At 43.5% G+C, this 12,967-nt stretch overlaps 1 protein-coding gene across 1 annotated transcript in view; it reads left to right on the top strand.

Moving 5' to 3' along the window:
* Positions 1 to 9,516, top strand: part of WWTR1 (WW domain containing transcription regulator 1) — a 51,675-nt gene extending 42,159 nt beyond the window's left edge. Inside the window, exons 4-6 of the mRNA XM_051626476.1 lie at positions 3,856 to 3,989; positions 4,521 to 4,633; positions 5,696 to 9,516. Of these exons, the coding sequence (XP_051482436.1) occupies positions 3,856 to 3,989; positions 4,521 to 4,633; positions 5,696 to 5,880 (432 nt within the window). The 3' untranslated portion in view covers positions 5,881 to 9,516. The remainder of the gene's footprint in view (positions 1 to 3,855; positions 3,990 to 4,520; positions 4,634 to 5,695) is intronic.
* The last annotated feature ends 3,451 nt before the right edge of the window (positions 9,517 to 12,967 follow it).

A 12,967-nucleotide genomic window follows, 5' to 3' on the forward strand; every position in this document is an offset into this window, starting at 1 on the left:
AGCATGACAGCTTCTAGTTAAATGTTTCCTTACTTAGTTTTGTCATTCTGGAAAGAGTTAATTTTATTTCTTACTGATTTGTTTTTGTCAGCTTTCCAAAGGAAAAGGGAGAATCTGCTTGCTGCCAAAGAGCTTCTTGGAAAGGGAGGGAGGTAGAGGTGATGTCAGCAAGAAATCTCTGGAAAGGCCCTACGGGGAAGATGTCCCAGCACGTCTCTGTCTGCACAAGTGCCACCTTGCATCTCGTTTGGAGAGGAGCAACCAGTTACAAAAAGGCATCACTTCTCAGAGATTCCTCCTGCTCCCCTGATCCTATTCCATAAATAAGTGCACAAAAGATGCAGGGGCTCAAAAGAGGCTGTTAGAAGGAACAGTGTTTGGGGATGCAGATGAAGATTTATCACTGTTTTGTCCTTCCCAGAGTAGAACCTTACTGGGCTGCTACAGCCTGAGCAGAAAAATGTCCTGCTGTTCTCTTTCCACTGCACAGACTGGCCCGTAGTCTGATTTATTGATGGCACAGGCAATATCTGATGTCACCCTTTCCACCCTAAGTGTGAGGACTGGCAGAATAGGAGCTGCAGCAATGAGCAGTGTAAACTCACTGTAAAACTGACCCAGCTGGGAATGACAGTTTAGCAACTAAGCATGGAGCTCAGTTCAGTTCTGCCAGGGGGGGTTCCAGGAAATGTGACCATGATTTTCTAGATTTGTCTGGCGTACTGCTACAAAGGGGTTTGCAGCAGAGTTGTGTTCAGAGGCATTGAGTAACTCAACTCACTGCAATGCTTTGAAGTTTGTAAAGATTTTTGCAAATGACCACTGATGGAGCTTTTTGGCATGCCTTTGTGATGTCAGAGTGCTGTGGTGGTATTTTTTAAATTGTTATTTATTTTGAAAATCCCCCTTTGTTTTTTAAAAGAGCATATGCTGTAGTGCCAAGGAGATCATTATGGGCATTTGGTCCTTTCTGAACTCAGTGCTAAGGATTGTCTCTGCTGGCAAACAGGAGGCACTCCTGCATCTGAGAGCTGCCAACTCATTGGAATTGCTAAGGTTGTTCTTGAGGAATGTAACTGTAATATCACCATTCCCAGAGCTGCCAGAGGTCTCTGGTATTTTTTGCCAGGAGATTCCTGAATATTCTTCTTAAGAACCTTGTAATCAAGCTTGGAACAGACAACAGCAGACAGGCTATTAGACAGCTTTTGTGACTGTCTAATTGATGCATTATTATTGACCATCACTGCAATAGTACCAAAAAAGCAAAGAAGAAGTCCACATCAGTAGCAGTATTAAAGCTGTAATGTAACTTCTGAACAAACCCCCTGCATCAGGCAGCAGCAGAGGAGGAGCTCCCTTTAGTACCCTGCTTGCCCTGCCTGTGGCTCTAGAGTGCAGGAGCCTGCTGTGCCGTTTTATGAAGTACACTTTGAATTAATATCACAAGTAACATGCAGTATATTGATACAAAGACACGGGAGGTGCCACACCATTCCCCGAGTGAGAGTAGATCCAGTAACTTTACAATAAATGTAGTGTTTCTTGCAACAAAGACAGGAACGTAGATTTTGTAAATGTCAGCGTGAGTCTTTAGGGTGCTGGAGGTTTTTCAGCTCCAAACTGTCTTGCTTTGCAAGGTCTGTCTAAATCACGTCGTAGATTAAACATTCCTGGAATGGATTGTTGGCCCTGTTGCAGTTAGGAGGGCCAATTACTGTATCTAGGGACATGATTATTAATCAACCAGGGTATGAATCTGTCCTTCATGGACCAAGCAGTAGTTGGCACCACGTTTTCCAAAGGGATCACTGTCTGGATTCCCCCTATTGCCTGGATCAGCTGCAGGGCAGAAAACAGCCAGCTCTAATGTCTGCAGTACCTGTGAAATTCACAGCACTTTGTGCAGGATCAGTGAGCCCAGGGCCCTGGAAAGGATGGGCATTTTGCAATGCTTCCCTATTTGTGGAAGGCAGTTCAGTGAAAAACCTTCAAGTTTAACAAAATTCCTTCTCAAAGAGCTGACTGTTCAAATTACTGACCATAGGACAAACAGCCTGATGTATAGCAGTAATGTGGTCTCTGAGCCCTTATTCTTACTCTGTTAGTAGTCTATTCTGAACTACTTTTGAAAATTGAATTATTGTGGAAATAGGGAGTAAGTTACAGAGGTTACCAATGTTTTGGGTTTTTCCCCTTACATTATGATATATATAAATCTGTGGTATTTTGGAGGAAGGCAGTGCCTGTCTCTTGCAGCAAGCACAGGCTAACTGCAGGCTAGAAGGCATTTTTTCCTGTCCTGATGTTACTTCTATTAGTGTGCAACAATGTCCAGTGAGACTTGAAAATACACTGCTTGAGTATCAACAGCATGAATGTCATTGCTGGATTGGACTTTAATCCTGGCTACGTACATCCTGCCTCCTTGTATCTGTCTTCCTTCCCTCTTCCTTTCTCTATTTCTTTCTTCCTGGCTCTCTTCCTAGCATTAGCCTTGCTTGTGTTGCTGTGGTTGCTATTCTTGTATTTTAAAAAAATACTTTCAGTATCTTCATGTAGACAGTTAAAAAGGTGGTCTGCCCATTGTCTGAGGTTTGTGCATTTTCACAGACTCCAGCTGATGTAATTATGAATAGAAGCATCACCACTAGAACTGTCACTTGGCAAAGGTAATGTCATAAATAAGCTATTGTACATAAGCTATTAAAAATCTTCAGGCTATTTATTCTTAACAGGTATGAAATAATTACACCCTCTAATACAAATTATTATTTATCAGTGAATACATGGATAATTTTATTATAAAGGAAACATTGCGTTAATGGGCACCTATATATGTTAGTTCCCAATGGATAACTGTTGCATTTTATTCATTAAAATACCAGACTGGTCCTCCTCAATGAAGAAATCAATTGAAAACACAGTAAACATCATATTCTATCCTCAAAACATATTAATCACATTAATCTTTTCTGTACTTGGGAGAATGAATGACTGATTTGGTCAGGAAAAGTTTTTTAGCAGGATTGAAAAGAAATATTTCCTTTGCTTATTTCATTACCAAAAAAAATAAAAAGTTTGAGTAAACTAGGTAAAAATCAGATACAGCTTTATTATTTTAAGATCTGAGGGTATTTGTATGAACATCCTGTGGAGCCAAACTGCTGGTGTAGAGACCTCTGTACCACTAGATGTCACGGTTGTTTCACAAGAGATGATGCTAGAAGTATTTATCTTTCCAGAGGAGTTCTGGAATAAGTTTCCTTTGGCTCTCATGGCCCTTTTGCCATCCTAAAGACAGAGCACATGAGACAAGCCATTAGGCAGATGATTATTAATTAGGCAGAGGGTTCATTCTAAACATTATTGGGTCACAGTCTTGTTTCCAGTGGTTTTCTTCTATCGTGTAAAGTACTTAATGGTTGCACATGATGTTTTTCTGCTTTGGTGTACAGCAAATTATGTCTGGCTGGCTGCCAGCCTGAAAGCTCTGCCAGTTACCTGAGCCTTTTGCAGTGTCCATCACACAAAAGGAGCAAGGCCAGTTTGAACAGAATGGGGCTCTCTGGTCAATGTGGAGCTGGTCAGAAAGCCCCCAGCACAGCTGCCTGCCCTCCATGTGGGCCTGGCTCCAGCTGGGGTAGGAGGGGACACTCCACAGTGTTTGAAGCCAGCACAGGTGGGTAGGGAAGTCACTGTCTTTTCTTCACACCTGTGTAAAGTCACCAGTGACACTGTTTAGAATTACTGTCCTAAATAAGATGTGTCTTTATTACATGTTTGCTTGTTACACGATGCAGTACTTCTGAGCTGCTGGAATAACCCTTCCCATGTATGTGTTTTCCTTCTCAGGAGGCTGCTCTGTGCAGACAGCTTCCCATGGAGTCAGACAGCCTGGCCCCAGTGCAGGCAGCTGTGAGCACACCAGCCATGGCACCAGACATGAGGCCGATCACAAATAATGGATCTGATCCATTTTTGAACAGGCAAGTTCACGTTGTCTTCATCAGGAAACTGGTTCTGATGCTTCCTCTGCACTTTCAAAGCAGTTCCTGTAGCAGCCTCTCCGTGCTTACTGTGAACAAGGGGCATGGCTGAGGGGCTAACCTGAAATCTTGCAGTTTATACTTCAAGAAGGAATCTTAGGAAAATCAAACAAATGGTAACAGGTGGTTGTAATGTATGTAAAAATGTGTATGTAGATGACTCTAAGTAGAATAGGTACATTGCCTAAGTATAAATGAACTCCATCTTTTTAGGCTATCAGTGCTTTTTGTCTAGAGAGTCACATCAACGTGTGTTTATCTAAAAATTTCAGACTGGCCTCACTTTAGTTGCTTTATATTTGGGCTGATGTAACATGACCACATGAAGGGCCAACAGTTTAGAATGAGGCTTAATGCCCCAGCCTTTAACTATACTAGCTCACCTACTGTGCTGTCTTTTTCCAACTACCATGATCAGGAGGTGTCTGGCAGAACATCTGGACTGAAGCTTTTTCCTGTTTCAATTTGCAGTGGGCCCTACCATTCCAGGGAGCAGAGCACGGACAGTGGCCTGGGGTTAGGATGCTACAGCATACCAACAACTCCTGAGGATTTCCTCGGCAATGTAGATGAGATGGATACAGGTAGAATACGCTGAGTTGGCTTAAACTGTAATGATATTAATAACTTTGTGTTACAATCAGTAATGTACTGTGTAATGTTCAGTTGCATACTGAAGGATAATCTCTGGTTTTGCCATGCGAGTGAACAGGCTGTGAGGGAAAACGCCTGAGGTATTTAGTGCCTAAAAGGTTCTCAGCTTTAACGCAGGTTCAGATTCTACCATTCTGCCTTGGACTGATACTAAACCAAGTAAGAAAAGGTTGGAAAACGTGGGCATTAATTAGTGTTTTCCTACCATAATTGAAGGTAGGAGGAGTAAAATCTGGTCTTGGGTTACATTCGTGGTACATATCACTGTTTTCTAACTCTGGGAAACTCATCTCATTAATAATGGCCAACTTGGGTTTGCCTTCAAATAGAATGTATTCAGCTATCATAGGTTTTGGTATGTATTTATTTTTATATCAGTGTTCTCCTGGTGTTTAAAATACTGAAATAAATTGCTAGGAAATAAACACATTTTTTTTCCAGATACTGAAATTCTCAGCACTTCCTCACCTAAACTTCCTTTTGAAGTCATCAGAAGTTCTAGATGATGCAAAGAGTGAAAGGTTTCTCTATTAAAGATTTTTCATGCTTGTTATTATTAATTTATGAAAAAGTGCTACAATATTGCAGAGCTAAATTGCTGTAAAGCCCGTTTTCCATTCTGCCCCACAACAGCATTCATCCTTGTGCAGAGAGCAGGTCAGAGGCCTTAGGCAAGACTCAGTTGCATTTCTCCCTGTTGTGAACTCTGAGCTATCGGGCTTCCCAAGTGGAAGGTCAGAGGCTGATTGCTTTGAACATTGCTGGAAAGGGCCTTTGTGCTTCTGAAAGCAAAGCAAGGGTATGAAATTAATTCTTGGAAGAATATGCATTCTGCAAGCAAATAGGGTTTTGAGGTAATGTTTTTAAGAGGACAGGAATGCTCACAAGTCCTTATGGGAAAGGAGGAGTCTAATTTTTACATCAATTAAGTTGTTTTAAATTACCCACAAGGGAAGTGTGCTATTTCAAAAGTTCTTTTTTACTTTTCCTAGGAGAAACTATAGCACAGACAACAATGAACATAAATCCACAGCAAACACGTTTCCCAGATTTCCTCGACTGTCTTCCAGGCACAAATGTTGATCTTGGGACTCTAGAGTCAGAAGACCTGATCCCTATCCTCAATGACGTGGAGTCAGTACTCAACAGAAACGAGCCCTTCCTGACCTGGCTGTGATCGACTGGGCCTACAATGCAGTTCAGCATTTCTCTTTTTCCTCTTGAGACAGGGGTAGAGTATCTGAAAATCCTCAAGGGACACAACTTGCTGCCTTAATGACTTTTGTTACATTATCTTTACTGTCAGTTCAGTCTCTGCCTGGATTTGATTGACACTAATTTAAATATAAAATACAGATATATATATATATATATATATATAAAAAAATACTTATATGCATATATATTTCTTCCTCTTGAAAAAAAGAGCACACTACTTTACCCATTTGTATACTTATTTACCTTTTCACACCAGGCAGAAATGTTTCACTGTAAGGACAGAAAGTGGGTGGTGTTTGTGCATCCCTGAGTGATCTTGGTATTGATTAACATCACAAACTCTCCATGCATCACAAAAGCCAATTACTAGGTCACTTGGTTCAAAAAACAAGCACAGCATCACACCATGAGAGCAGTTTTATTACTGTGTTTATGACAATAGTATCAGAACCTTTTTTTATCAACTTAATTAAGCCTTAAACATCTTTTTTTTCATTTTTTAGTAACTAACTGTGCTGTATGGAATACAGATCAAATCTGGTCTGTATCAGCCATAATAATTCTCATTATGTATTTGTAAAGGCGCAAGCAGTACTATTGCCATTTGTTTTTTCAGTATATTACTGTACCGTTTTAAGAAAATACTACTTCCAATCTTGAAAGTACTGGAATTGCTTAGCAGTATTTTTACACTACAATATTGTTGCAAAATAAAGCAGGCTGGTACTGACTGTTGCCTTTTAAGAACAAAGCAATGTATTATTAAAAAAGCATTTTTTAAAAGATCTTAGATTTTGATGTTTGTTATATTAAGCACTACAATTTTGTAACTTAACACATGAACAAACAATTTTATATATATATAAAAACTGTGGCAAAGATCTTAAATGCAAAAATGTGCTTTTAAAATCGGGTCTGGAAAAAGTGGCACAACTTCTTGACGTCATATGTAGTGGGGAAGACCCTTGCTCGTGCTGTTTTTAGTGATGTTTTTAACTGACAGTGTCAAAATACATGTAGTTGTATACATGAAAAAAAGATGGTAACTTTATCAGGGCAAGGCTGAGGCAGTCTTGTGACTGCTCTGGTAAAGCTGCTGAGTTCTTAAGTCTTTCACTTCTTGTGCTTGGTGTACAGGAGATGCAGTGTGTTCTGTGTATTCCTGCCTGTTGTGTATCCTACAAATCCTTCTTTATCAGAGGTTTGGGACTGAGAAGGCATCAAGGACACTAAGCTTGCAGTTCCCCTGAAATGCAAATGAAGTCCTGAAATTCTTAAGTATTTTGAAATTATATTATTTATAATCAATGAATGTTAAGCTTTTTATATTGAAAAAAAGATGTCTTTTTATGAAAGGCATTGGAACTTTTCTCTAAGCTTGATCCAGGCCATGTAAAGAGGAGGAGATGCAGCGCTCGATGTCAGTGTGTTTGCCAGCCCTGACACCACTACACTGGATCTTACCTATGCACCAGAATATTGATCACTAAAGGCTCTTTCCATCTAGTGGATGAAGGTGGGTGAAAAGGTCAGAGATGAAGCGATGGAAAGGTGGAGCAGGTTTGGAAGGCAGGTGATTCCATAAGAAATGTAGATCCTTGCCAGGACAGGTGGTGCAGATGGGGGTACGCAGGAACAAATCACCAGTGTTCAGTAAAAAACATCACAGGAGAACCTGATGCAGTGAACTGCCTGGTCAGAGATGAGCTGCTGGGTGGACATGGTGTCAGAAGGTGGAAAATAAAAAGGACACACACCGAAATTTTGCAAAAAGAGATGGAAGGCAAAGACCTACAGTTGTCGAGTTTTGTTATGTAGAAAAAAGAAGCTCTTTTTATGTTGTGGGGTTTTTTAATAGAAATGAGATGGGACAGCAGAGTGGTCTGCACAGAATTTCATTACTGAATGGGCATTGTGTTTCTTTTATTATTCTTTTTTCTTAAATTATTTTTGCTAGTGCTAACCATTGAGGTAGCACAGATTTCTTTTCAATGAACAGGGGACCGGGCAGGGCCAACCAATATTACTGTAGTTATGATTAATCTCTGTCTTAAGGATTTCTTCAGGTTGTCAGCCTGAATAAAAAACAGATGGTCCCAAGGCTTTGTTCTTCAGTGACATGCCTGACTTTGGTAAAAGAATTGCAGGTTTTTTGGTGTCTGGTTGTGATGCCCATTGTGAGGCCGACTCGCCAGCGCTGCAGGGTTGGCCCAGCGAGCTGAAGCCATTGGTGCTGGAACAACGGGCAGTAGCTACAGACCTGAGCTCTAGAGTCAGCCCGTTCATACTGCTCGTCACTAGATCATCTTTAGACAGTCTGTTCATTTGCTGGTAAGTCTGTACTCTTGCAAATTTTAGTTTTGTCATCAGAAAGGCTGTTCCAGGCAGGTCAGGCTCTCAGCTGGTGTGAATGAGCCAGCCTGGGCTGGCTTCTGTTTGGCTTCATCACCTGAAGGCCATGCTTCTTGCAGGGAAGTCACGTGGATGTTTATCAGAATTGTGAAGCTACAAACTTTATTCCTCTTTCAGGCTGTTAAGTGTCTTGGTTCAAAGACCTTTAAGAGATAAAAAAGTCATAAACTCTTATTTCCGTATGACTTCCATAACACACCAGCTGCAGATTTGGAACAGGAGGGTGCTGTGTGAAACAAAACTTCCAGTGTAAAACAACTGCCAGGATCTTAGGTCAGGTCTTTACTCAGTCATGAACCAAATCATGGTTAAGTTGAAAGTGATTCTTTAAGCTTTTCATTTTTGTAATGGAGAGGATGTGTCAGATGAAGTGTAGCAGCGACAAAATCGACTTTCTAAAGTTACTTTTTTTAAAAGTTCCTGGCTTTAAACAGGCTTATAGCAGAACTTTTAAGTATTCAAAGCATATGTTATTCTTACGAAACTGAATTTATTGCTGACAATATTTCACTGTTCTTTTTCAGGTTTTGAACATTTGTTTTACCAAATGTACACTGTCTACTTGTAGTATAAATACAATAGATGTGCCAGCTGGACAGGTTACTGCTGACCAGCACTGAGGGTGGCATACAAAAATCTTGGTGATACAGAAGTAATGGGATGTTGTTAATTACAGTTTGTATCCTGGTAATACTCATAGAATGTACATGGGGGCAGGAATGGGTTTGACTTTTTGACAACAAGTGGTGTTTGGGGAAGACATTTAAAACAGACATTTAAAGACTGTTTTAAATACAGAAAAACATAGATGTTCAAATGAACTTGTTTCCTAATACACTACATCCATGTATGTGCTAGTACTTTAACTTTTTTATTTACTTTTTTTCATTTTGTTATATGACATGTGTGAGCATTTGTTTTCCATTTCAGCCGACTGTATGTATCAAAAGCAATCAGATCAAACTGTTGTATCCAGGGTTTGATTCTGTTTTGTTGTGGTTTTTTTTTTTAAATTCCTTTGATCTTGTACATGAAAAACAAATATAAATGAACTGAAATATTTTGGATGCATATTGGTTTATTAAATTGTTTCGTTTTTTCTTTGGAGGATTGTAGTATGTGCTTCCTAGAGAACTGTGTAACACTGCTTGGAATAAAGGTACAGACATTCTGTGCAAAGGCATACATTTCTTATTAAGTTATTAGCACTTAGCAAATGAAATGGGTTATTTTGCCATTGTGTTTCAGTTCATTAGTAGTTGTTCTGGCCCTTACGGTGGTTACAGTTTTACTTACAACATACTCCCCAGGGCTACCAGTACTTATTTAAGTGGCACCTTGTAATTCCTAATTCCCTAACAAATGTTTTGTTACCATTTGTTTAATACTGTTATGTCCAAGCAGAAGAGTTAGCACCGAGTCCATTTGCTGTTAAATTCTGTTTTGGTGTTTTAAATACTGCGTTGTTTTCAGCCTTATCCCTTGTTCAAGAAGTTTCTTACATTCTGCATTAAGAAAACACCTGTCTTCTTTCCTACCGACAAGCCATGGAACCTAAACTTCCCGGGCTTGTGTTTAAGTATCTGGTCTTTATAGTCATGGTTCATGACATGGGTGATTTAAGATTCATTTTAATACTCTTCCGTGATTCACTCTTACATAATTCAGTCTAATTAATTGTTAGAATGCTTCCAACATTATCTTACATTTACATAAAAAAGCTCTGGAGCCTTCACAAAACAGAAGTGTGAAGTGTATTAGCTTCTGACCCTATTTTGAGAAACGTGTTTGTTCATTCATGGCCTATTTACTCCGGAATACGAATCGAGTTTCTCTGGCAGCAGCGCTGGAGGCCTGCTCGTGCCCGCAGCTCCGGCAGCCTGTGCCCGCAGCTCGGGCAGCCTGTGCCCGCAGGTCCGGCAGCCTGTGCCCGCAGCTCGGGCAGCCTGTGCCCGCAGCTCCGGCAGCCTGTGCCCGCAGCTCGGGCAGCCTGTGCCCGCAGCTCGGGCAGCTTTCCCGGCGCTGCCGCCTCCCGCCGGCAGAGCTCCCTGCAGGTGCTGCTCGGGTGTGGTGACCTCGGAGCTGCGAGAAACCGCTCTCCCAGGGAGCGGCTCCTGGGACCCTGGCATTGCAGAGGAAGCCTCTGGGTACCGGGCTTTCCCCGCGGCAGCGGAGTGCCGGAGTGCGGGGTCCCAGCCCGGGCTGCCGGGCCCCCCGAGAGGAGCGGGTTCCCGCGGCGGGGCCCCGCATCGCTCGCGCCCTCCCGGGCAGCCCCGCCGGGCCGGCAGCCCCGCCTTCAGTTCCGCGCGGTGCTTCGGTCGGAATCTTCTTGGGCTCTTTTCCCGCCGGGTACTCAAAACGCGTTCGTCCCTCTGGATGATCAGCAGCGCCTGCGCCAGGTACGCTTCGGTCCGTTCTAGTTCTGCTGGCTGGACTCGTGCACTTTTCCAGAGGAAAACAAGACCCACCTGCTGGGGGGGCTTACGTGAAAAACGAGCTTTCCGGGGGGCTGTGGGGCACGGGACCCCACGCACCGGCCGGCGGGCCCGGAGGCCGCAGCCCCGGGAGGCGGGAAGCGGGGCCGGGAGCGCGGGCTGCCCCGCACGGCCCGGCGGGCTCCGGGCCCCGAGGGCTGCGGGTTTGCGGCGCCGGCGGGAGCTGCCCCCCCCCCCCCCCGGGGCTGCGGGCACGTGCTGGCGGCGCGTGCTCTGCGGGCCCGCGCTCGCGGCTGCTGCGGTCAGAGGGTGCGGCGGTGGCGGGACTCCCGGTGCCTCCTGAGGGGCTGTTTCGGGGTGGAACTTTGGATCCACAGCTGGGAGCAATGTGTGTATTAGCAAAGGGCTCTGAAGCCGATCAGCCGGGGCAGGCGCAGGGCGGTGGTGATGCTTCCCAGGTGAAGGTGTCTTGTAGAAAGTCCCGTTTTATTGGCAGAACCTTGTAATTAAGTTAAACAGCGTATGCTGTCCCAGTGGAAAGGTAAGTTGGCAAGAAATAATGTAAGAGGGGGTTTATCTGGGTTTTTATTTATGTCCATCGCTGCCAAACCAGTGTCCCCGGCTCTGGAGGACAGAGCTCGCCCCACCGGTGCCGCGGGCAGCCGGGGAGGCTCACGGGCCGGGCCGGCGCTCGCTGCGGCTGCCTCGCTGCCGGGTGCACCGTGAGGGATGGGGAAGCCACGAAGGGGAGCTAAAGTTGAGCTTAGCAGGTGGTGAGTAGTCAAGACTGGAATAACGTTGGGAAACATCTTCTGCTCTTGGCTAAGCAAATGTCTTTTAACGTTGTGTGTGTTACTTCCTAATTTTAGAAACAAACCTTTTGCGAAGAGTTACCAGTTAAAATGTACGGTTCCCTGACAGGTGACTGTGCTGCAGTTAATGCATCCTCCTGGTGCCCTCCACTTATTAAGAGCCCTCTGACTGTGTATCAGTTAGCTGTGCAGGGGCACCAGTTTTGTCAAGCTGAAATTGAAATGTGTGGGCTCAAAATCACATGTGCACGTTCCACATGTTGTAACCGGAGTTGTTAGGTAACGTACGTGTTTCTTTTTATGTAAACTCTTCAGCTGAATTAATGCCACAAGATGTCAAAATAGCTGCGCTCTCGGCACCCTAGTCAGCCAGTCACTGAGCAGCCAGTTACGGGTGAATAATGAAGCTTCAGGTAACGTGTATCTCCGAGATTCTACAAGTGATACCAATATTTGTCCTTTAGGGGACAGGGATTTACAGATCTGTGTGAGTGTATATACATTGACATCTGTTGACACTAAAATGGAGGGTAGTGTTCAGGTTGGCCAGGAGTGCTGAGCTCTGTTCTGACACATTAGGTTCTCCCTGTTTGTGGTTTCTCTCTTGCCATCATCTTTCTGCCCCACTCTAGTACTGTGCTCTCCTTACCTGTGATGCCTCTCCCCAGGGTACCACTGGCCTGTTGTGTTTTTCTTTGACAACAGTCTGTGATCAGGCCCTCTCCTTGACTTTAATGGATGCTTCACTCACTGAAAGCACAGAGAGCAATCCCTAATGGCTGCAGAACTGATGCTGGATGTAAGTGTGATTCACTTGACATGAAGTAATAGGGGAGAGCCTCAGATGTTAATCATGACTGAGTAGATTGAGGAACACTGTTGTTGGCACTTCAAACTGCTGGTTGCAGTGCAGTTCTGAGTGCTCAGTGCAGCCCATGGCCAAGGTGCAGTCACAGTCCAGATCACAAGGTGAAGTGTGTGGGCCTTGTCTCAGTGCCTACTATGCATTAGCTCACGTTAGGAAACCCCCATGTAGTTGGGTGTTTTTTAGAAGCATGGACATGCAAGGCTCTTGTAGTTTTTGGTTGTAGGTCACATAGCTTGCTGTTATTTCTTATCCCAAGTGTCCCACAAAGATTTATGTATTCTGTTTATTAATATATTGAAATTGTACAGTGTGCAGCTACCCGTCCCTTTGTTGAATGCTGATGAGAAACATTCCATGTTCCCAAAGGCTCCATATAAATAAAACAAGACAAATGTGAGCTGGGATGCAGGACAGCTGCTAACAGCAGATGAAAGGAGAGATGTAAGATGGTTGCATCAGTGGGTGGTGATGTAAAGGGGACTCTCAAATTCCCTACCACTGCAGTAGAACAGGTGGGAG

Source organism: Apus apus, chromosome 8 (assembly GCF_020740795.1).
Source record: "Apus apus isolate bApuApu2 chromosome 8, bApuApu2.pri.cur, whole genome shotgun sequence".
NCBI classification, from domain to species: Eukaryota; Metazoa; Chordata; class Aves; order Apodiformes; family Apodidae; genus Apus; species Apus apus.